The sequence below is a fragment of the Akebia trifoliata genome, chromosome 3, assembly GCF_017979445.1.
Source record: "Akebia trifoliata isolate Shusen 1 chromosome 3, ASM1797944v1, whole genome shotgun sequence".
Lineage (NCBI taxonomy): Eukaryota > Viridiplantae > Streptophyta > Magnoliopsida > Ranunculales > Lardizabalaceae > Akebia > Akebia trifoliata.
In genome coordinates, this window is record NC_141377.1 from 29,346,622 (window position 1) to 29,368,554 (window position 21,933).

The 21,933-nt window shown below is 34.8% G+C and overlaps 2 protein-coding genes across 4 annotated transcripts in view; both read left to right on the top strand.

Moving 5' to 3' along the window:
- The first annotated feature begins 1,338 nt into the window (after nucleotides 1-1,338).
- On the top strand, nucleotides 1,339-16,743 carry LOC147406298 (senescence-associated family protein). Of its 3 annotated transcripts, none has more exons than XM_086434252.1 (13): nucleotides 1,339-1,487; nucleotides 5,726-6,146; nucleotides 8,207-8,389; nucleotides 8,709-8,782; nucleotides 8,884-8,960; nucleotides 9,067-9,138; nucleotides 14,064-14,132; nucleotides 14,304-14,350; nucleotides 14,462-14,585; nucleotides 14,681-14,749; nucleotides 14,840-14,943; nucleotides 16,244-16,319; nucleotides 16,417-16,743. In XM_086434252.1, exons 2-13 carry the CDS (start codon nucleotides 5,803-5,805, stop codon nucleotides 16,582-16,584), a joined length of 1,407 nt encoding a protein of 468 aa, XP_086290378.1. In that variant the 5' UTR covers nucleotides 1,339-1,487; nucleotides 5,726-5,802; the 3' UTR covers nucleotides 16,585-16,743. The 3 variants fall into 3 exon arrangements, with proteins under 3 accessions (XP_086290378.1, XP_086290377.1, XP_086290379.1); XM_086434251.1 differs by having other exon boundaries at nucleotides 1,432-1,582; XM_086434253.1 differs by lacking the exon at nucleotides 8,207-8,389 and having other exon boundaries at nucleotides 1,432-1,582.
- A 3,561-nt stretch (nucleotides 16,744-20,304) lies between these two features.
- Nucleotides 20,305-21,933, top strand: part of LOC147406299 (putative clathrin assembly protein At2g01600) — a 37,932-nt gene continuing 36,303 nt past the window's right edge. The window contains 3 exon segments of the mRNA XM_086434254.1: nucleotides 20,305-20,508; nucleotides 20,602-20,671; nucleotides 20,778-20,875. Of these exon segments, the coding sequence (XP_086290380.1) occupies nucleotides 20,419-20,508; nucleotides 20,602-20,671; nucleotides 20,778-20,875 (258 nt within the window). The 5' untranslated portion in view covers nucleotides 20,305-20,418.

A 21,933-nucleotide genomic window follows, 5' to 3' on the forward strand; every position in this document is an offset into this window, starting at 1 on the left:
ATAAAAATGGTTCAAAGAGAAAGGGATTTCATAGAAGTATGTGAATTGAAAGTAGAGCTATCCCAATTGAGCCCCGAGCTAGCCACCTCTCATCTTCGAGTAACATCTCTGGGAAGTATTTTGTTGGTAAAACCGTGACTATTGTTCAAATCCAACTCTAAGGTTAAATTAAAACGTCAACTTATTAAGTGGGTTAAAGCTTATAAGTGTTGATAGCATGAATTGGATTAAACAATTACTTTTACCTATCAATTACTGACCACTAATCTCGCTTGACGTGTTATAGTGTGGAAGGACATAATTATTGACATATGAAAGGTTAGTGAGCAAGAGTCAAGCTCGTTGGTGTAGATGTAGAAAAAAGAAAATCATAGATGACTCCTCGAAACTTTGGAAAATCTCATAGGGAACACTATCAAAACTCTAAAAGTGATTAGCGAGTAATGATGTGTGCCTTCAAGGCACCACCAATTTGGATTCACATTTTTTGGTAAACTTTGACATGTTGGTATAAGAAACATATACATAATCGAGCCTTTGTCATCTTTGGTTGGTTAAGCAATCTTTCTTTACTGATTAAAATTATTATTACACACACCCACATGAGATATAAATTCATGGATATTATTATTATTATTATTATTATTTTGTATTTGAACTTTACGACCTCACCAATTTGGCATATTGATATTAAAAGTGGACTTTAAGCATTCTAGTTTGAATTGAGATCCAGTATCACTCCTATCGGCTTTCACTAGAATAAGAGGACATTCCTTTTATTCTTATTTTATGGAAAATGTTGGTTCACACATTGTTGACGTGGATGTGTGTATGGAATTATATAGATGCTTTTTATTGTGATACTAGTGAATCTATGATTCTATGCCTACCTCCACGTCAGTAATTTGTGAAATGATGTCAATCTAGCATGCTTCTATTTTAAGTCTTTAATTAAGGTAAAATTGGAATTGAAGGCAAGACGGCGAAGTTGCATCGCAATATGTCAACTAATTGATGTATGGGTCCGAGCACTGGCTAAAGTGAGATGGACCATTAGTTTTTGTTACAAAAAGTAAAATGAATGATTGGACTGAAAAATTTGTCAAAACGGTTGATTCTTTAAAAAACCAACTGAATTTTTCATAAAATATGAATGAATTGACACACAGTTATCGGACGAGTCAACCAGGTAACTGACTCATAAACACACTTGTGAACTTGAAGTCCTTACCGAATGGATCGAGTTGAACTCGTCCGAGTTTAAAGGACCCATTATCCACATTTTTCAATTTTCTTTCATTCCTCTTTTTAGTTTGCTAACGTTGGCCATAAGGGGGCCACAGGTGGAACTTGTGGATGTAATTTATTCCCTTTTTTCCATGGTCCCTCTTTTTCTTACTTCAGCTTTCTTTAAGTTACTCGACAGCCTTTCTTCACTGCAACCACCACTACTACCATTCTCTCTCTCTCTCAATAGTGAAGGAAAGGTCAGTGCAGGCTTTCCTCCATGGAAGTTTATCTTTCAGTTTAGCTCAACAAATCATGTTTTTGGTTCCTGTCCTGTTATGGGTTTTCTTCATTGGTATTACTAATCATAGTCTCCAGCTTGAGCTTGTGAAATTAAATTATTGCTCTTTGTTGTGTGAAGTCTTCTCCCTTTTTTTTTTTTTCTTTTTTTCCCTTCTTCTTAATGATGCTAAAATGATGTTTAGATGATTAATTTGGATTTATTGATTATCTATTTGGAGTTTTTATTCATGCTAATGATGCCAAAAACAATTCAGAGTGATTGATTGCTTTTTTCTCTTTGGATGGATCACATGGTTAGAAAAATGAAGTTTTTAATATGTAGACATTTTTGAATAGGTTTGTGCTACTATTAATTCTGAATTTCTGATGGGTTCTTGAGAAATGACCCTAGAGAGGGAATGAAACTCTCTTTATGTTTGTTATTGCTTTGTTGTTAGTTTACAAAAGATAAATAGAACAGAAATAAAATAACAAAATAATGAATAACAAAGAACTACCGATTGGACTCAATTACTGATTTGAACAGAACGAGGTTTGTATTGGATACAATAGCCTTAAAACAGATTTCGCCCCTGCAATGTGCTACCAGTCTCTAGACATTGTCTCCCAGGATACAACGCTTCACACATGTGCAAGGCAGCACTCCAAGTGTACACGTACAATTGAACTTGTATTGTGTTTGTACTCTCAAGGACTCACGAATAATCTCTTGAAAACAGAAGATGCTATGCAACAAATAAAAATCCAAAAATAATTGCATGATCCTAACAAGAGAATAAATGAGAATTTATGGAATTAGAAGTGTTGTCTCTGGACAGTCACCAAAACTAGTGAAAAATGTGTTTTGGTTGTGACTGTTCGAACAGATGCCACCTTTGTGAGGACGTCCCTGTTAGGACACCCACCACTTGTGTCTCTTAGAATAGTCAGGAATTGTGACTCAATGAGTTCAACTCATTGGACAAAAATCCCAATTTTTTTATAGCAAAATTGGGCCTTTCACAGGTATCCACATGAGGCTCAAATCCGATATTTGCACACCCCTGCACGCGCATCACATGCACACACACGCACAAAGGTTTTTCGGACCAATGGGTCCAAATCCCTTTTAGAACCCATAGGCTCTCATGTGCGCGTGGGCTTTACCCATATAGACTCACACTTACTACACTATGTGAGAGCTTCCATATAAGAGTTACATTCTTTAGTTGTTTCTATCCGACGTGGAACTAAACTATTTACACTACAACTTAAAACAAACCACTTTCACTTTCACTTCCACTTCCATTCAAACATTGGGATAAATCCCAGATTTGTCCAACAATTTTTAGAGGCAAAACACAAAGGCGAGGAGTGGGAAGCAATAATCTTTGTGAGCGTTACTCTAATTAGCAAATTAAACATATCACTTCAAGACTCTCGCCTTGGAAATCGTTAGTAACACAGAGTTGTTTCTCTTAATTTCTTCAGTTTTTTAAGATGTTTTTTGTTAGATTTCCTATATCCAATTGGCTACTGATCTCCAATATATATATATATATATGGTTGGGTTCAACGGCCAAAAAGATATCAAAATTCTAACAACCATTGGATATTCTCAAATCCAACGGTGGATCTGTTTTAAAAAAACAACTTAACTCACTGGGTTTTTAAATTTTTATCTATTTGCAATTACATCCCGCTTATTTGCAAACCCTCAAAAGTCAAATCTCTTTCTCTCTCTTCTTCACCTCTCCTACGCACAACCCTAACAGGTGAATCCAGGCAAGATCCACCTTAAAGACGACGAAGTTTTCACCTCGTCTTCACTCTCACTCTCTTCCCTAACCCTAACGATTCAAAACCATTCACTCAGGCATCTTCATGAACCCAACTCGTCCTCCCCCTCTCTCTACCTCTAAGCATAACCCACATCAATCCTTCCATTTTGATTTCTCTTAGTTGAGGATTCTGCTCAATTTGGTGGATATTCTGAGTGTATTTTATGAAATATACAAAACATTTCACCATGTTGATGAATAATGGGTTTAATTAAGTTGAATTTTTTTACTTTTTTGGTTTGAAGGATAATGGCACAGGTGATTATATGGGTTCACCATTTTCTTTTAAACATGTTTTAAAGGATATTGGGAAGAATGGGTTCTGTATAACCATACATTGTTTGTAAGCTTTAGAGACTAACAAGACCATAACAGAGAATAACCATTTTGGGGTGAGTGAAGTCATCTGAGATGCATTCGTTTGAGATGAAGTCGTTGTTAGTCGCAAAGATCGCCTGAGAAATGTTAGGGTTAGGGAAGAATGAAAACGAGAGAGAGAAGGTGAGGCGCCATCGACGATATGTGAACACATATAGAGTGAAGAGTTTAGGGAAGAGAGTACATAGAGAGAGTGAAGAGGTGGGTCACGAAGATGTTCAATTTTTTTAGGTATGTGCGGGGAGGTAGTAGCAAATAGAGAAAACTTAAAAGAAACGTGACTTAAGTGGCTGTTTTAAACAAGATCCACCGTTGGATCTGTGGGCATCGAACAGTTGGGACATTTTGGCCATCTCTTTGGCTGTATATATATTGGTAGTGTTCGGCAGCCAATGTTTTGTCCTATATGGGTTAGAAGTTTCAGATTGGGCTGATTTTTTGTGACGATGATCTCAATGGTGAGGAGATTGTCCTCGCAAAATACCAGCCCAATCTGAAAGTTCTAACCCCATCAAAAGTGGTTTACAAATTAACGGTAAAAATCGTCGGTCCCCAATTTTCAACTTGTAAACCACTTTTATTGTGGTTAGAAGTTTCGGAATGGGCTGATTTTTTGTGAGGATGATCTCTACAAAACGTTGGCTCTTTAAGTGTTGGCTACTAAACGCTACCCTTATATATATTTATAATCTCAACCGTGAATATGTGAGATCCAACCTTTGAGATTTATATTAGAATATGTAATGTATTCTAGGTATACATCTTTTATCCCAAACGTTGGATCTCACATATAAACGGTTAGGGTTGTGTGTAAACATATGAGTTCACTTTTCATGAGTTTTCACACACACACACACACACACACACACACACACACACACACACACACACACATATATATATATATATACATATGAACTCGAATTGGGATTACATGTTAGGGGAATCAAAGTGGGTTACCTTGGATGTCAAATACCGAGCGTGATGGTGTGTTACAATCCCAAAAATGATAGGGACTTAACTGTTTGCAACACTAACACCTAGGTGCTTTCGTTGTACTGGTTAGGTTCGAATTAACCTTCCCCATACAAATTTACAAACTAACACTTACCAAAAAAACAAAAAAAAACTGCAACTAGATAGTGATCAAGGCTATGAACCTCTTCAACTTCTTTCTTCTAAAAGTAGAAAAAGTTTGTAAATAGGTTATTAAAGTTCTCTAAGGATTGCTAGATACCTTGTTCATGGAAATTAGTTTAGGGAGTTTTGATATCTTTTTCCAAATTTTGTTCCTACTGTTTTATGGACTTATGTATCTTTCTATCACTAGTTCAAATTTGTAGATTTCTCAGAGTATGATCTATCTTGCACCTGTTTTTTTCCTTCCTAAATTTAGCATATGTTTGGAAGCTATTTTTGTGTCAGATTTCCTTTTTATGCACAAAAAACTTATTAATATCATTTTTTGACCCAAAAATGGCAATCCAAAAATACTCTTAGTTTCGACACTCAAGAGGCCAATTTTAGATTGCGTGACGTGATCACAAATCCTACTACTTCTATCATCTTAACATTTTCTTTTTAACTTTTGCCCAGTTTTCTCAAGTTCCCCTTTCAAATGTTTTGCTCAGTTATGATCTTGTTTTGGACGACCTATTAAATTGATGGTTTTTGCCCTTTGTTACTGAATCTTTGGATTTAATGAAATGTATATTCTGTTAAATGTTCAACTTAAACTGGAAGAATGAATACAATTCACTTATGTGAAATTACTGTATATATGTGATACAAACATCGGTTAGCGAAATCCATGCCTAGATTATACTTTGATACCTACAAAGTCTTTAGAAACTCCACCTCCATGTGCAAACAACCATAATACTACTAGGTTTTTTGATGCTTGTAATGACAGAAGTATTCATTTCCGATATAGATGCTATTACCTGAAATTTAATTTGATTATACACTACATGATGCTATATTTCTAATTATTTCAGGATTGATTTGTGGTAAAGGAAATGTTGGTTAGGATTATCTTGGTACCCGATTCTATCCAGCTAAATTGAGACTTAATATGTCACTTACTACAAGCAAGGTTTCTGGTGGTCCTATGGCGACTAATAGGGCCAATATAACTGAATCATTTGGAATCATTAATTCTTTTGCCAAGTCATTACCACATACTGGATCACATCCTACTAGTCAAAGAGTTGAGTTACGGAGACCAAGTTATGGTTGTCTTTTAACTGCAAAGTTGAGCTTATCTTCCGAGGGTTTGTGGCGTATATATGGAAAGCCATGTACGTATGCCATCACTCTGACTCGAGGACATTCTGTTTTCTGCCAGTCCACAGGAACACATAATACAGAAGTGAAAGAATGTCTTAGACACTCCAATGATTGCTCAAATGCTTCTAGGTATGGGTCATCATAATATATCAGTTATTTAAGGAAACTTCCATCAAGCTTGTTGTGTTGGACATATTCCAGACACACATGGACATAAAAGAACTTCATTATTTTTTTGATCTTGTCTTCTGCTGCAACATATATGCTACATATACCGTCGTGCATTTCTAATATATAGCTCATTCTCTGTCTTTAATTCTTATAAATTCGATCTTTTTCGTTCACACAGTCAACTGCCTTTGTTGCTGTCTATGCTACTACCTTTGCTGCTGACTCCGTGTGTCCATCTCTAACATGATATTTTTATTCATATCTAACTGAACTGTAATATCATATCTTTAGGTGCTACTTCTTTGGTACATTAACATCTCTTGTTGCTCCACCTCATACTTTACCTGTTTCTGAAATTTGATGGATTAATGGTTTTTCAACAAGGTGAATATATTGATCTGGATTGGGGCCGGAAACTTGCCTTTGATCTGGGATTGCAACGTTCAAGTGTTTGATCTTGAAAATTTAGGGACTTTGTGAACTTTTATGTATTACAATAAGTATCATCATCTGAGGTTATGATTTCTAATAACGAATACTATCATCATTAACAGAAGTGTGAAACCTTATACCAATTATGTTGGTCACCCACAACATGTTTTGGATGAAAAATTTGACTTACAGGAAGCGTTAATCCATTGTTTGGTCTCAATAGTCCAAAATTTTCAATAGCAATTTAGAAGCTATATTTTTTTCGTCCCACAAAGAGGCAGTAGTGTAATCTTTATGGCTAATAAACGGAGTTAAATTGACAGTGAGCCTTAACATCCTTGAGATGAATGAAGCATTTTCAAGTATACACAATATCCTACTTGTACCACTTTATAGAAGCATACTCACATCTTTATATGGAAGAAATGTGTGGAAGTATACCATGTGTACTTCCATTTTTCTTAATTGAAGGCAGGAAACCTATAAAGGTTAATGTCAAGGACATCAAGGGGAATTATGACTTAATTCCTCTTAAAAGTGTTAGCAAATCTAGTGTCAGCTATGAAAAAAATTGTTATGAAGTGTCATCTATATGATTTTCTTCATGGCATAATTTTAAGCACTTTGTTGAATGTTGCTAGCTCATTCTCTATCTGAAATCTGACATCTGATTGGTCACCTCATATTTCTCACATTCTCATACATTGATATTCTGAATCTAAAATGTTATCCATATGGGCCCATAAAAATGTCGTGTACCAAACTCTCCGGAAGATATTGAGAATGCATGTGTGTTAGCCAATCTGTGATTTCTCCTTAGGTCCTCGGCAACCACATTGCATCATTTTTTATGGTCGTCTAACACTCACTGGCCCCCAACACTCAGGTCTAATTATGGGCTGGTGAGAATCACGATTGAAAATTTATTCATATATCAGTGTGTTTTTGAATTTACATAGAATAATCTATAAATAGAATTCTGAAGTACTCTTATGGCTGGAGAAATGGAATTAAGATTGCTAAAAGTATCGAACCATAGCAAAATCAAATGTGGAAAATGAGGATCAACACATTTCAGCTGCTTGTAGTGAACCTGTCAGTTTCTTTTTTTGATAGTGTAAATTTTATTCAAAAATACAGGGGTCAAAGTGACCCACCCTAATTGCAAGTTTACAAAAAGAGGCTAACTAAGAACTACATTGGACAAACAAGGTCCCATCTAACTAAGAACCTATCAGTTTTTGCACTTTTAAAAACCTCAATGTTTGCCTTTGTTCTTTCAAAACCATAATTGGGTCGATGACAGGAGTTCCCATCAGATTAACTCAATTGTATTTTTTCATATAAAAAACATGTTTAAATGAAGTAACTTTATACCCACAAGTTCACTAAGTTTTGTAACCTTGTTTGTTGTTACTTTTCAACTTTTCCGATGCATATATGTGATACACAAATATATTGTGCTTTCTGCAATATTTCTTTCTTCTATGCTGCATTTAGTTTTCTCATATAGACCATCTGAATTGTTTGAAGCCTAGATGTTAAGACCATATTGTATATTCATAGACACCCCTTCTTTGTTACAGAGCTCAATTAGGAGATGAAGAAGTTGACGATTTGTTTGATTCCCTCTTACCCGAGCATTCAATCATACCTGAACACGGTTCTACTTACTCTACTCGGGGCTTATCTGATATTTGTAAATTTGTTCACAATGATGCCAAATTTGTAAATGAAAGGGCTCGTAATGACATTGTCTTGCTTTCACGGTAATATTTTCTTTCAATAAATCTATTCTTCACTCATGAGCTTAGTCACCCAGGTCCTAATACATTTTCTTAAATAGATGCTTTTATTAGTGGGTAAGCTGGATGTGAACCCAAAACCGCAAAATTGCATTTATAGTATGTCGATGAGCTATAGTTGTTAGTAGATCTAGTCAGAAAATGTATTGGTGGTGGTTGGTAGTATGTTAGCATTTCTTGTTCAATGTCCAAAGTCTTGTTCATGCTCTTGCATATTTTTGCATGCTTTGAATTACTAATCTGGTTGAAGGTGTCTGCTGACCATTTTCCATTTATGACTTAGTGGCTTAATGAAGTTGAATGATCGTGCATGCCAAGATTTTGCGGTTCTTGGCTTGGAGTTTCTTAAGCTTGATGGTAGGTTATGTTCTTTATATGTGCACTATTATTTGATTATTTTTTTCTGAGATTGATAGAATCATGGTCTAATTTTGCTTCATTTTGAATATGAACGACAGCTCGGGCAAGAGAGGATACCGAGAAGATAGACCATGGTGTGAAGAAAAAGGCTGAACGCCTACATCATATAGCAATAGTATGTGTTTCTAGCTCAGCTTAGTTCTTGGTTTCATGTATCTAAACTGCGACTATGATGGTCTACGCATGACTAAAACATTAATGATTCTTGTATCCACAACCAGATCTTAAAAGACAAAGCTGAATCAAAATTGAGAAGTGCAGCAGACAAGCATTGGAACGATGGAGCCTTAGAGGTGCCGTTTCTTCTTCTTCTTCTTTTTTTTCTTTTATATTCTTCTTCTTCTTCTCTTTCTCTCTCCCCCTTTTTTTTAAATAAAGAAATCTTAATGGTAGAAGGAGTGAGTATTTTGTTGTACCTTTTAGTACGGAAAGATCTCTGGTAACCCTACTAGTTAGTATATTACCATCTTAATGCCACGATTGGTTTGGGAATAATGACATCATACATGGGAAGATTTACGCCTCCATAAGAATTTTCGAAGTCTATAAGGATTTATGAGCTATTGTGACAGATAACAGTGGCGGATAAAAAAAATCCGTTGTTATTGCCCCCACAAAATTTTTTCCACTCTTACTTGCCTTCATGTGAGCAAAATCCTGGCTCTACCCCTGACATCATAGAAGTGTAGCTAACGTTGAGGTGGTATTGTATTGGCATACCAACAGGGCTATGACACCCTGTAGGTAAGTCATTTTCTGGGGAATAACCTACTTTTCAAAAACTTTTGGCACATACATTAAGGGAATTTTTAGTTGGTTTAGCTGATATATAGTAGAGAAGAGGGGGGTTGTCATTTTCTATGGAGTCCCACTTCTTCAGACACTTCTAGCACATACGTGAAGGGAGTTATTAGTTGGTTTAGCTAATATAAAAGAGAGGGGGTTTCACAATTTTTCTTATAACCCATTTTTCTCCCTCAAGATTTCAACTCTTCTACTTTGCCTTATTTCCCACCACCATCCGTTGTGGGCATGAATGTCAGGTATTAGTGTAGCCCTATTGTTGATGATCCCTTGTGCTGCTGACATCACTTGTGAAATACTAATTTAACCTTTTAAGATCTAAAAATTATAGCACATCCAAGGAAATATGTAGAGGATCTTATTTTTGTTTTGGGTCCAATTGACATATGTTATATACTAGAGTTTGCATGGGCATCTTCTTTGGGGTTAAGAGGGAAAAATTATAAAGTTGGAGAGGTATTATTAAGAAAGGGGGGAGAAGAGGAAAGACAACGAAGTTGGAAGAGTAATATAGGAATATGATAGAAAAAGAAAAAGAATAAAATTAGGAGCATTTTTGGAAAGAGGAAAGATAATAAAGTTAGAGGGTATTTTTGAAAAAGGGATTACATAGGAGAAATAGTAAAATTGGAGAGACATTAATGAAAAAGGGGGAGGAGAAGAAAGACAATAGAGTTGAACGAGGTGAAGAGAAAAGACAGTAAAGTGGATAGTGTGGACCCAACTTCCCTATAGCGAGGGGATAGTGTAGACAATCCAACCGCACAATGAATTGTTCATACCTCGAAGACCATCCTCGCAAAAATTCGATCCATTCTAACATATTTTACTTCACTAAGACTTGATTGAGTTGGAAGAATCTGAATTGTTCATTTAACCGTTAATGTGAGGCAATTTTATAACATAGTTAATAATAGTATGTTGGAAATTTTATTTCTACAAACTTGTTTTGTAACTTGGGTGATTTTATAAACAAAATTTATTTTGATGGTCTAAACAAATAAAGCTTTTTAGAAGGATTGAAATAGTTGCTCAAAAGGGATAAAGGTTGAAATTGGAAATTCCGTGTGCAATCTAATTGGGTTTCCAAATACGATGGTTAAGTGGTTTCCATATTGATTAGAGAAGATATCTCTTCTAATTCTATGATGGGCCGAATTAGGGGGTGAATTGCTATTTAAGTGGAGCCTTCCCCACCTCACACACAACAGACGAGTATTCTCTTAAGTTTCCCATCGACAAAGTCATGTGTAGAGATGTGCGTAGTGTGCCACTGTTGGGGCTGTTCTTGTGTCGCAGATTGTTCATTGAAATCATTAGATTTCACGATTGTTAATTGAATTGAAGAGTTTGAAAAATCAAGATCAAGCCAAGAAAGGGATTTATTGCTCTACACCTAATCTTCACAGATTGCTACAGGTATGTGTATTAAACCCTTTTTTTTTCCTTGATGAGATTCAGTTGAAGAAATAACAATTAGATGTGTTGGCTTAAGATCCAGGATTTATTCGATATTGGACTAACATGATAATGTTAGGATGGACTGATTTTTTATTTTTTTATGAAGATCTTCATATTGAGAATGAGTCAACGTACGGTTGGATGGTCTAAAATGTTATTCATGTGAGCCCCATAGGCAAGAGTACAATATATATATATGGGTCCCGTTCGCTGCCTCACGGTTTACCCTACGCTTTAGTAAATTTTTGTGAACCGCTCGATATAACGCGATCTGACGGACGCTATTAAATCCCGGTGAAATTTAACTTAAACGTCGAATTTATATATATATATATTACAGCGCCGTCCCTCAATATATATATATATTTAGTAAAAACTCCTTCTCTTTAAAACCCAGAGAACAGAACAGAGAGTTCTCTTCGAACTCTCTCTCTAAACTTCGATCTTTCTTTTCACTCGCTCTCGCTTTCTCTCTTCTCACTCTCTTATTCTCTCTCGCTCTCTCTCTCTCACTCTCGCATTCTCTCTCACTTAAACCCGATCAATATAACGGACAGAGAGTTCTGTTGAACCCTCTCTCTCGCTCTCTCATTCCTTTTAGTTTATGGGACAGGAAATAAAAGATTGAAGACTTTGAGTTTGTGGAATTTTTGAAAAAGGAATTTGTATGGACTAAACTGAAGTTCTATTGATTCTTGTTAGATCTTTGGGTTTTTGTGGTTACAGAAAATGGTGTTGAAGGTGTCTTGTCAGGATAATAAAACCAAGCACAAATACATGAAAATAGTCTCGAGAGTTTGTGGTAACTGCAAGTTCATCCTCTTCTAATTTCTTTCTCCACTTAACTAAGGATGTGGGAGTTCTATAAGAAAGAAGGAGAAGAATACAATTTAACTGTTTTTGATTTGTAATGTGTAGGGGTTGATTCCATTTCCATGGACATGAAAGATAGTAAATTAACAGTGATTGGTGACATTGATCCAGTAAATATTGTGTGGAAATTGAGAAAATTCACGCGCACAGAGATCATCTTTGTCGGACCACCAAAAAGGCCTGAAAGGAATAATCAAAGAAGAAGAATGATCCCAACTTGATGGCAATCTACTACTATTATGAGGTACCTGCAGATCCAAATGGTTGTGTTATCTGTTAATTATCTTTACTATTTCAATAGGAGAATGTAGAGTAGAAATGCAGAGCTTATTAAGGTATATGCGACATATAATATCGACTTGACCACATACTACCATGTCCCATGTACAGAAGAAGCAGATCCAAATAGTCGTGTTATCTGTTAATTATCTTGAGATATGGAAATTTTAAGATTTTTGTGGGGACAATAGGTTCGACAAAGAGAGGATTCGACAAAACTCTCTATCCGTTATATCGATCGGGTTTAAGCGAGAGAGAATGCGAGAGTGAGAGAGTAAGTGAGAGAGTGAGAGAGAGAAAGCGAGAGAGAATGAGAGAGTGAGAAGAGAGATCGAAGTTTGGAGAGAGAGTTCGAAGAGAACTCTCTGTTTTGTTCTGTGGGTTTTAAAGAGAAGATTGAGTTTTTACTAATATATATATATATATATATATATATATATATATATATATATATATATATATATATTTTGAGGGACGTCACTGTTATATATATATAAGTTCGACGTTTAAGTTAAATTTCGCCGAAATTTAATCTTGTCCGTCAGACTGCGTTATATCGAACGGTTTACAAAAGTTTGCTAAAGCGTAGGGTAAACCGTGAGGCAGCGAATGAGACCCTATATATATATATATCAACTAACAATGTGTTTTCGGTTTCTGTGGTACCCAAAATGGAAAATTTAGTGATGGTTTTGGAAGGTGAGGTAGTTAACTTTTTGTCCCAATAACCGGGCCTTCCATTTGGAGCTATTAGTATATGTCAAAGGTAATACGGGATCTGGTGGGAGAACAGTTAGGAAAGCGATCAGCAGCTTGGGAGACAGTTCCTATCAAGAGGTGTGAATACAATACTTAGTTACTTACTAAGAGTTCCCTGGCTAGCATCTTTGTTTACTTAAGGCCTATTTTCTATCCTGAAGACAATGTGATGCAAAGAGATTTGTTATGGCATGTTAAGGAAAGATACCTTAAAATCAGTTGGTTGATTGGAGATTTGTTTGTGCCATCAAGTTAGGTGCGAGGTTTGGTTTCTGAAATTTAAAGCTTATGAATATAACCTTGTTGGGAAAGTGTCTTTGCCTGTGTGGAGAAACAAAATAGTTTATGGAAGAAGGTGATATCCGTTAAAGTTGGGAACAAGAATAGTGATACAATAAAAATTGTTATTGGGTATGGTGGATGATAGGTTCTAAAGCTGGTATTGGCCTCTACTTTTTAGAGGAAGGATTTTGTGGAGACTGATACTATTGACAATTTGTTGAGAGTACCTGAAAAGTGAGAAATAGGATAACATTTTACGCAAAATAGGTCATCATTTGTGTTAAAGAACTTCTTTTCTTATGTCCAAGCTATATAAGGAGTCTGGGGGATTAATTTTTTGAAGATTTTGTATTTGGGTGGCTAGTCTTCTGCATGTAGGGAGTTAAATCATTTAGTCTTTCAGGGGGTGGTCTTTTTGGCCCCCAAAATATGTATGTTCTCCTTTGCTTATTTTGAAATCCTTATAGAAAATATGAAAAATAAATAAATAACGCAAATGATGAAAATATAATAGAAATGTGTAAGGAAGGGAAAAAATATGGCTAGGTCTTAAGAAGGTTGGAGAAATTGATGAAAAAAAGAAAAAAGAAAATGTTTGCTTTAGAAGCTAATGCCACAAAATATTTTGTATATTCTCTTAGCTCATGATGTCCAAGTTTTGCACATGCACATATAATACATGAAGTAAACTACTGTTGCACTATTGTGGTATTACAATGTACTGGAATATGTTTTGAAGCTGCCTCTTTGCTTTTTCCAGGCTGATTTGCGGCGAGCTGACTCATTGGCTAAACGGCGTGCAATGGAAGATGCCTTTATGGCTTTGGAGGTAAAATAGTAAATATCATTTACATTACTTGGATTGTTTTAAGGTCTCAGCCTTTTTAGCATTAAAAATCAATTGTGACAACTACAAACAAGAGTGACTTTGTAAACGAATAAATTTGCAAATTCTATCTTTATTAAAGAACCAATTCCTTCAACTTTTTATGTCTTGCAGTTTGTGAAAAAAATCCATGACATGATGGTGAGCAAGACATACAAGCTGTAAGTTTGCTAGGGTTCATGTGTGGCTCGTTTATATTTGTGTTATTTCTTTGTTCATTATTAAGTATCTCTGGCCTTGCCATTCTAGTTGCTGATGTTAATTACATTCAGTTCTTTCCGGAAACAAGGTTCTCTATCATCTACTGACATGATGGGTATAATGCTTGAAAAGAATGGAAAGACTATCGATTTTCTTCCTGGAGAGATCTCTACCGATCGAATTACTGCCATTCAGGTATCTTCTGATGGTCATGTCAACATTATACTCTCCATTATTTGATTAGGACGGACTCGTCGAATTTAGTTTCTTCTACGGTTGAAAATTGACAGGAAGCTTACTGGAGTATGGCATCCGTGTTGTCTCAAGCTGATGGAATTGACTACACTGATCCTGAAGAGGTTTGATCTTGTTTGATTCATGTGTTGAGTTCTGATGGGGTTATTGAAAGCCTTTTAATGTATGTATCTTCTCTTTTTTATTTGGAGCAGCTTGAATTGTTGGTTGCAACTCTTATAGATCTTGATGCAATGGACGGTAAAAGTAGTGTCTCATTATTGGCGGAGTGCTCAAGCTCTCCTGATGTTAGTACAAGGTAAACAAGCTTCTCTACGGGCATAATTATTTACCACTATGTATATATAGGGTCGGGATCCACATACACATAAAGCTACAATGTGTTTTGTCTTATATGGGCAAAAAGGTTCGGAATGGGCTGATTTTTTGTGAGGATGATCTCTATGATGAGGAAATCATCCTCACCAAAAATCAGCCCATTCTGAAACTTCTAGCCCGATGTTTACAAGTTGAAGAGTTTTGGACCGTCCATTTTTTTGTAAATCACTTTTGATGGGGTTAAAAGTTTTGGAATGGGCTGATTTTTTGCAAGGATGATCCCCTCACCATAGAGATCATCCTTGCAAAAAAATCAGTCCATTCCGAACCTTTTTACCCATATAAGACAAAACACGTTGTAGCTTTATCAGTAGCTTTATGTGTCTATGGATACTGACCCATTTATATATATATATTCATATATTATGGGTAAGCTGGACTTGAACCTATGACCTCAAAGTTGCTTTGCAATGTGTTAAATCAACTGAGCCATGGGTCTAAGGCCCATTTACCACTATATTTCAATCTAGAACTGATTTGCATTTTATATATATAGGGGGCAGTTCAAGGGACATATGTAAAGACAATGGTTTTCAAAATATGGGTTAGAGGTTTTGGATTGAGCTGATTTTTTGCGAGGATGGTCACTATGATGAGAAGATCATTCTCATAAAAAATCAGCTCAATCTGAAACTTCTAAATCCATCAAAAGTGATTTACAAATTATTGGTAAAAATTGACAAAAAATCGACAATCCACATTCTAAATCACTTGTAATGGGGTCAGAAGTTTCAGATTGGACTGATTTTTTTTTGCAGATGATCTTCCCATCATAGAGATCATCCTCACAAAAAATCAGCTGAATCCGAAACTTCTAACCCATATTTTGAAATTTTATTAATGTTACATTGTTTTTACACATGTTTTTTCATATGTCCCTTGATCCATTCCCATATATATATATATATATATATATATATATATATAATAGCTGATGATTTTTAGTCTGTGAGATCGTGGTTAGTTTATGTTTGAATTAAAATTTTCATCTCTAGTTGAACTCTTTTGTTGAACATAGTTATTGGCAGTCCAGCCTTGTTCTCTTAAGGCACACATATTTCTTTCTAAACTGTCCAATTGTTGGCATTTAAAGTGAAGCTTTAATATAGAAGTCCAACCCTTCCCCATACAGATTTCAAGACTTGCAACTTTTTAAAACTAAATGTACTTAAAAAATAAATAATAAAAAATTCCTTTCCTTTGTTCTATTGTCCTTGTAGGCGAGCATTAGCTAATGCACTGGCCGCAGCTCCATCAATGTGGACTCTTGGGAATGCAGGCATGGGTGCCTTACAGGTATAGATGATTTCTTGAACCTTATTAGTTTAGAAAATTCTACATTTCTTTTCTTTTTCTTCACAAAAAGCTCTGATAATCTTGGTTCATTGAACAGAGGTTGGCAGAAGACAGCAACCCAGCTATTGCCGCAGCAGCATCGACGGCTATAAATGAACTTAAGAAGCAATGGGAAATAGAAGAGGGAGACAGTTGGAGGTTCACTATGAATCAGAAACCAGCAGAGGAAATTCTAGGAGACAGTGACGATACGGAGACAGACTGAATTGTTATCATCCACTTTACGATACGGAGACAGACTGAATTGTTATCATCCACTTTTACTGTAAATATATGGAATCATTGAATGATTTATCTCAACTAGTTAAAGAATTTTTTTTTTCTAATAAAAAGTTGTCTCATTGCTCATTCCAAACCCCCCTCACGCCAACCTCTATTTCTAACTAAATTGGCTCTTTATGCTCTCAATGATATCTGTTGGCTTTCCGTTCAATGAAATAGGAAAGTAGACGAAGAAAATTGGGCATCAAGAAATCTTTTTTTATCGAAGTCGTGCGTTTCCATGACTTGGACATAGTCTAAACTACTAGATCCAACCAACCTTGACTAGTTCAAGCTCAAGAGGTATTACATCCATTTAAAATCATGCTTTTGTGGGCTAAATGGTATTCATTTTCTCATTTAAAATCATGCTAACCAAGTTTACCGGAGGACAATTGAACCACATTTGACTAAATCCTATAAATATAAATATAAATATATATATATATATATATATATATATATATATATATATATATATATATATATATATATATATATATATATATATATATATATATATATATATATAGGCAACTTGGGAGAATATGCTAGACTTGATCAAAATAAAAACAAAAAGATCAAAAACGTATAAGATACTAGATTCAAACAAAGAAAGAAGAAAAACAAATAAAAGATTTAAAATCAAGGGCCTTTTGGGTCACATCCTTTCTTTTAAAGAAAAAAACTGATTCACAAAGACAAGCAGAGAAAATAAAAATTCCCTTTAGGTTGAATACTTAAAAAGATAACCTAATCTTCTTAGTTGAAAACCTGCAAGGGCAGTCTAGGCCGATGGAGCTTCAAAAATAAAAAAGGAAAAACATGCTAGATTGAAAAACCAATTTAAAATGACCTCGACCTTGACCTCGATGGGTCAGAAGCTTCCACAAAAGGACAAGGGGTTGACTGTAAGTTTGGACAATACCCATACTATTTACCTAATATAAAATGAAAAATTCATGCAAAATATCCTAAACTATTAAAATTTGAACGTGTAAGACCACTCAATCCAAGGAAAGATGAAAGTATTATTAATGTTTACTAGGTTCACAATCAACAGTGATTCAAGAGTGCCACAACCCAATACGACTGTAGGATGAAATCTTACGTTATAATAAAGAAAGAATTCCTAAAATCACAGCTGGCTAAAAAATCCCCCAGAATCACGGCTTCTCATGACTCGCCAGGTGGCATACTCAATCGACTCACAAACGTGACAACTTTCGAACTGTAGATCTTTCTGCCTTTGGATACATCATTGTTCTTCCCCATATCCAAGTGTATCCCTAGATGGAAAGATCTATGGTTTCCAAACTTGTCCACATCAGGGAGTCGATTGAGTATGCCACCTTACAAGTCATTTCATAAGGACTCATATTAAAATACAGCGGTTCTCTTTCCAATGTTTATGTCCTACAGAAGTAGCGGTTGAGATTTAATCTCCCCACAAATCGGAAAGGATTACTTATGTATTTTCTTTTTAACCATTTCCAAGATACCCCTTCAACTTTATTAGATTTCTTCTTCTTCTACTCATTTTCAATCGAGGTCGGGATCAATAGACTTGTGAGAAGTGAATTCATATGTTCACACATAATCCCGACCGTTTATATGTGAGATCCAATGGTTGGGATAAAAGATGTATTATGAGAATATGTTGCAGATCTCTAAGATAAATCTCAATTATTCGATCTCATACATACACCGTTGAGATTTTTTGTGAACATATGAGTTTATTTTCATGAGTCTTCAAATCCCAATCCTTTCAATAATACCCCTCGATTTTTTTTTTTTTTTTCCTCTCCTATTCTTTTTCCAAAATTACCCCCAACAATTTTATTACATCTCCTCTTCTTCCCCTTAACCTCAAAGGTGATGCCTGTGCCGCTATCCCACTCACTTTATCCCTTATATAAAGTGGGCTGAAATTTAATCTTGAAATTAATCTCGAGTACACCTTTTTTTTTACTTTGTTACTTTCCTTTTCACTTTTTTTTCAAGAATGCCCTTTCAACGTTATTATCTTTCCTTTACTACTCATTTTCTAATAATAATACTTGCAACTTTATTGCATTTTCTCTTCTACTCATTTAACCCCAAAGAGGATGCCTTGCCAATGGGCATGAGCAAACTTTAGTTTTATTCGTAAAATATCATATGGATGATATATTGCTATGTTATAAGTGAAAGATAAAAAATTTTGAATCCTTACATCTTTTCTTTTCAATGGTTAATTAAAAGATTTAGATATAAAAATTCAGATTGGTAAAAATATAATACGAAAATGATTGGAGTTCAACACTCTAAAATACTTTCAAAAAATTGGTATTGTTTTAAAATATCATATGAAGTGTCAATGCAGATAACAGCTAGTTTAATTGGTAAAATATGAAGTCTATAGGTGATGATACCATAGAACTGAGTTCAATCCCCACCAACACCGAGTTGTTGAATTTATTAAAAAATGTTCTGATTAATAAAAGTAAAAATGATATGTAGTGCCTATCTATTTATACTCTTCACTCATGCAACTTCAAATGTCATTTGATTCAACTCACAAGTTGATGAACTATATGATTGACTTGATATATAAATAAAAAACTTAGGAAGATGAAATGGGAATTTCAAAAAGTTCACCTACAAATCAATACAACTTCGATACTTAATTACTGTATTATAAAATAAATATAGCAATTAAAATGAATGACAACATTTAATTTTTCTATGAACTAACACACTATTAACATGAAGCTTCATAAATGCAAAGTTCACACTCTTATTTAATTGAGCAAGATTTTCAACCAAAGTTCATTAAAAAAATATATTTATTTGAAAAAAAAAAATCTATATAATAAGATAGGATGATTGTCTTTCCCCCTCTTCCTTTATCCCTCCTCATTTATCTCAATCTTTATCACATCATAAAGAATGATTTTGATTTAATTTTATAATGTATCTCGAGGATAATTTTCTATTTTATTATCTTTTTTCTTCTTTTCTTTCAAGAATAATCTTTTTAACTTTATTCATTTATTCTTCTACCTTCTTTCTTAGAATGCCTCTTCAAATTTATTATATTTCCTCTTCTCCTCCTCTTAACCTCAAAGAGGATGCCCATACTCATAAACACAAACAAACTCTTATATATTTATAATAAAAGGAGGAAAGAAAAGAAAAAGAGAAAGTTTAAAAATAGGACATAATGGATCTTGTGAAGTGTAAGAGGGAGAATAAGGAATATATAAAATGCAAGATTAAAATAACAAATATTATTAGAAAAAAAAAAAATAGGGGCTTTGATGCCTCCCTCTGACGTACACTTCCATCACAAAATCATAAAGCATTTGCCTTGGGATACACAAAATCATAAATCTTTTTTTTGTGTATCCTGAGACAAAGGATCTATGGTTATGTAACGATGGTGAATTTCACAGGGGAGTTTTAATCGGTTATTGTATTACTTGAGGAATTCATGTATTAACTCACAAATTATTCACGAGTAGAGAGTTGTTTATAAGTAAAAAGTAGATGGACCAGTAGAAGGAATTCTCAAAAAGTTGAAAAGTGTCACGAAAAGCCAAATGGGTCCGACAGCAACCTTTCCATAATAAGTAAGACAGAGAAAGAGTAAACTGTGTTTCGTTACTTTCCAACTGTCTTATCCCTCAAAAGAAGGTGAGAGAGACACCACACGTTAAAGAAACTAAGAACAGTAGGAGAGAATTAGAGAGAGAAAGAGAGATTGCAGCGGCGTCGGAGTAGAGAAGAATCCTACATGGCCACACTTCAGACTTGGAGAAAAGCGTATGGTGCTCTCAAAGATTCCACCAAAGTCGGTCTCGCCAAAGTTAACAGCGATTTCAAGGTTTTTTTTTTCTTTCACTCCATCTCTGAATCTCACCTCTCACCAACAAAAAAAGAAAAATAACTGATCTTTGATTTGTTTTGGTAATTTAAGGACCTAGATATTGCGATCGTCAAAGCTACGAATCATGTCGAATGCCCACCCAAAGAGAGACATCTCAGAAGTGAGTTTCTCTATCTATCCATCCATCCATCAATCCAAGATTTAGTTAAAATCTCTTTTGTTCTCAAGAGTTCTTGAAGTAATTCTCTCTTCTTTTTTTTTTCCAGAAATCTTGGCTGCAGTTTCTGTAATTCGCCCTCAAGCTGATATTGTGTACTGTATACATGCTCTAGCCAGGCGATTGGAGAAGACCCACAACTGGACGGTACACTTGTTTTTAGAATCAATTGGGGTTTTGGATTGTATTTGTTTTGTAATTGTTCAATTTTTAAATTTGGAATTTGGCTTTGTATCTTTTATTTGTAAGTGGTTTTGATTTTGAGATTGCGAGGAGTTTGTTCTTAGAAGACCAAATGCTGAAAATTCGGGAAAGAAAAACAAAGAACTGGGTTTGAAACTGTTCATTGGGTTATCCCAACGTTTCCAAATCTTAGTTGCAGTCCTGATTAGTAAACAAAAGGATAAATTTCATCGAGACATTAGGAATACTGATGAACATTTTGTATAAGACTTAGAGTGGATTCGTCAGAATTTGAAAATTCAAAGTTCTTGAATTCCGAACTTTTTTTTTTCTTACATCAATTGAATGTGAAATACTTCAATAAATGTTGTTTTTCTCCTTTAGTTTCTTGTGTTTCATATTTTTTGCAGCCAGACGATCTTCTAATCCTCTACTGTTTTCTTCCTTTGGAATCTTTTGCTGAAAATACTGTTCTTTGTTTTTAAAATTTTGTTGATCATGGTTGTTAGGTTTCTTATTTTTATGGCTCATAACTGATTGATCGGGTTTAGTATCTGATCAATCAGACATTGTAGGTCAACATATATTCCACTTCATTTTTTCTATATACTTTACGTAGAGGAGACCAAACTAAGTTTGACTCTCTCTCTCCCCTTTCTTTTTCATCTTCTCTCTTATGTATAACTCTAGAATTATATTCTTCACATGGTATCAAAGCGCATGTGATCCTAGTTTTAGGTTTCTCATCCATTCCCTCTCATTTTCTTTTTCACCTTGGTATACATATCCTAATGTTTTGACACAGACAAAGCTTTAGAAATCCTAATTTTTTTTTCTCTTTTGAAGTTTGTTTACACATGGATGTATATCTAGTGCATTAGTGTCTTTTTTCTAAAACATGGATTCAAACTACAACACCAACAACCCTTTTTTTGAACAAGAACACCTCTAAGATCCCACATAGTATAGAACAAAAAATAACTCTGGAAGGATCATCTTGAGATGTTTTGAGACAGTCTTAG

Coding starts and splice junctions, on each gene's coding strand:
- LOC147406298 (XM_086434252.1), top strand. CDS start 5,803: ATGTCACTTACTACAAGCAAGGTTTCTGGTGGTCCTATGGCGACTAAT. Junction 14,133..14,303: donor ATGCCTTTATGGCTTTGGAG/GTAAAATAGTAA, acceptor TATGTCTTGCAG/TTTGTGAAAAAAATCCATGA. Junction 14,750..14,839: donor ACTACACTGATCCTGAAGAG/GTTTGATCTTGT, acceptor TATTTGGAGCAG/CTTGAATTGTTGGTTGCAAC.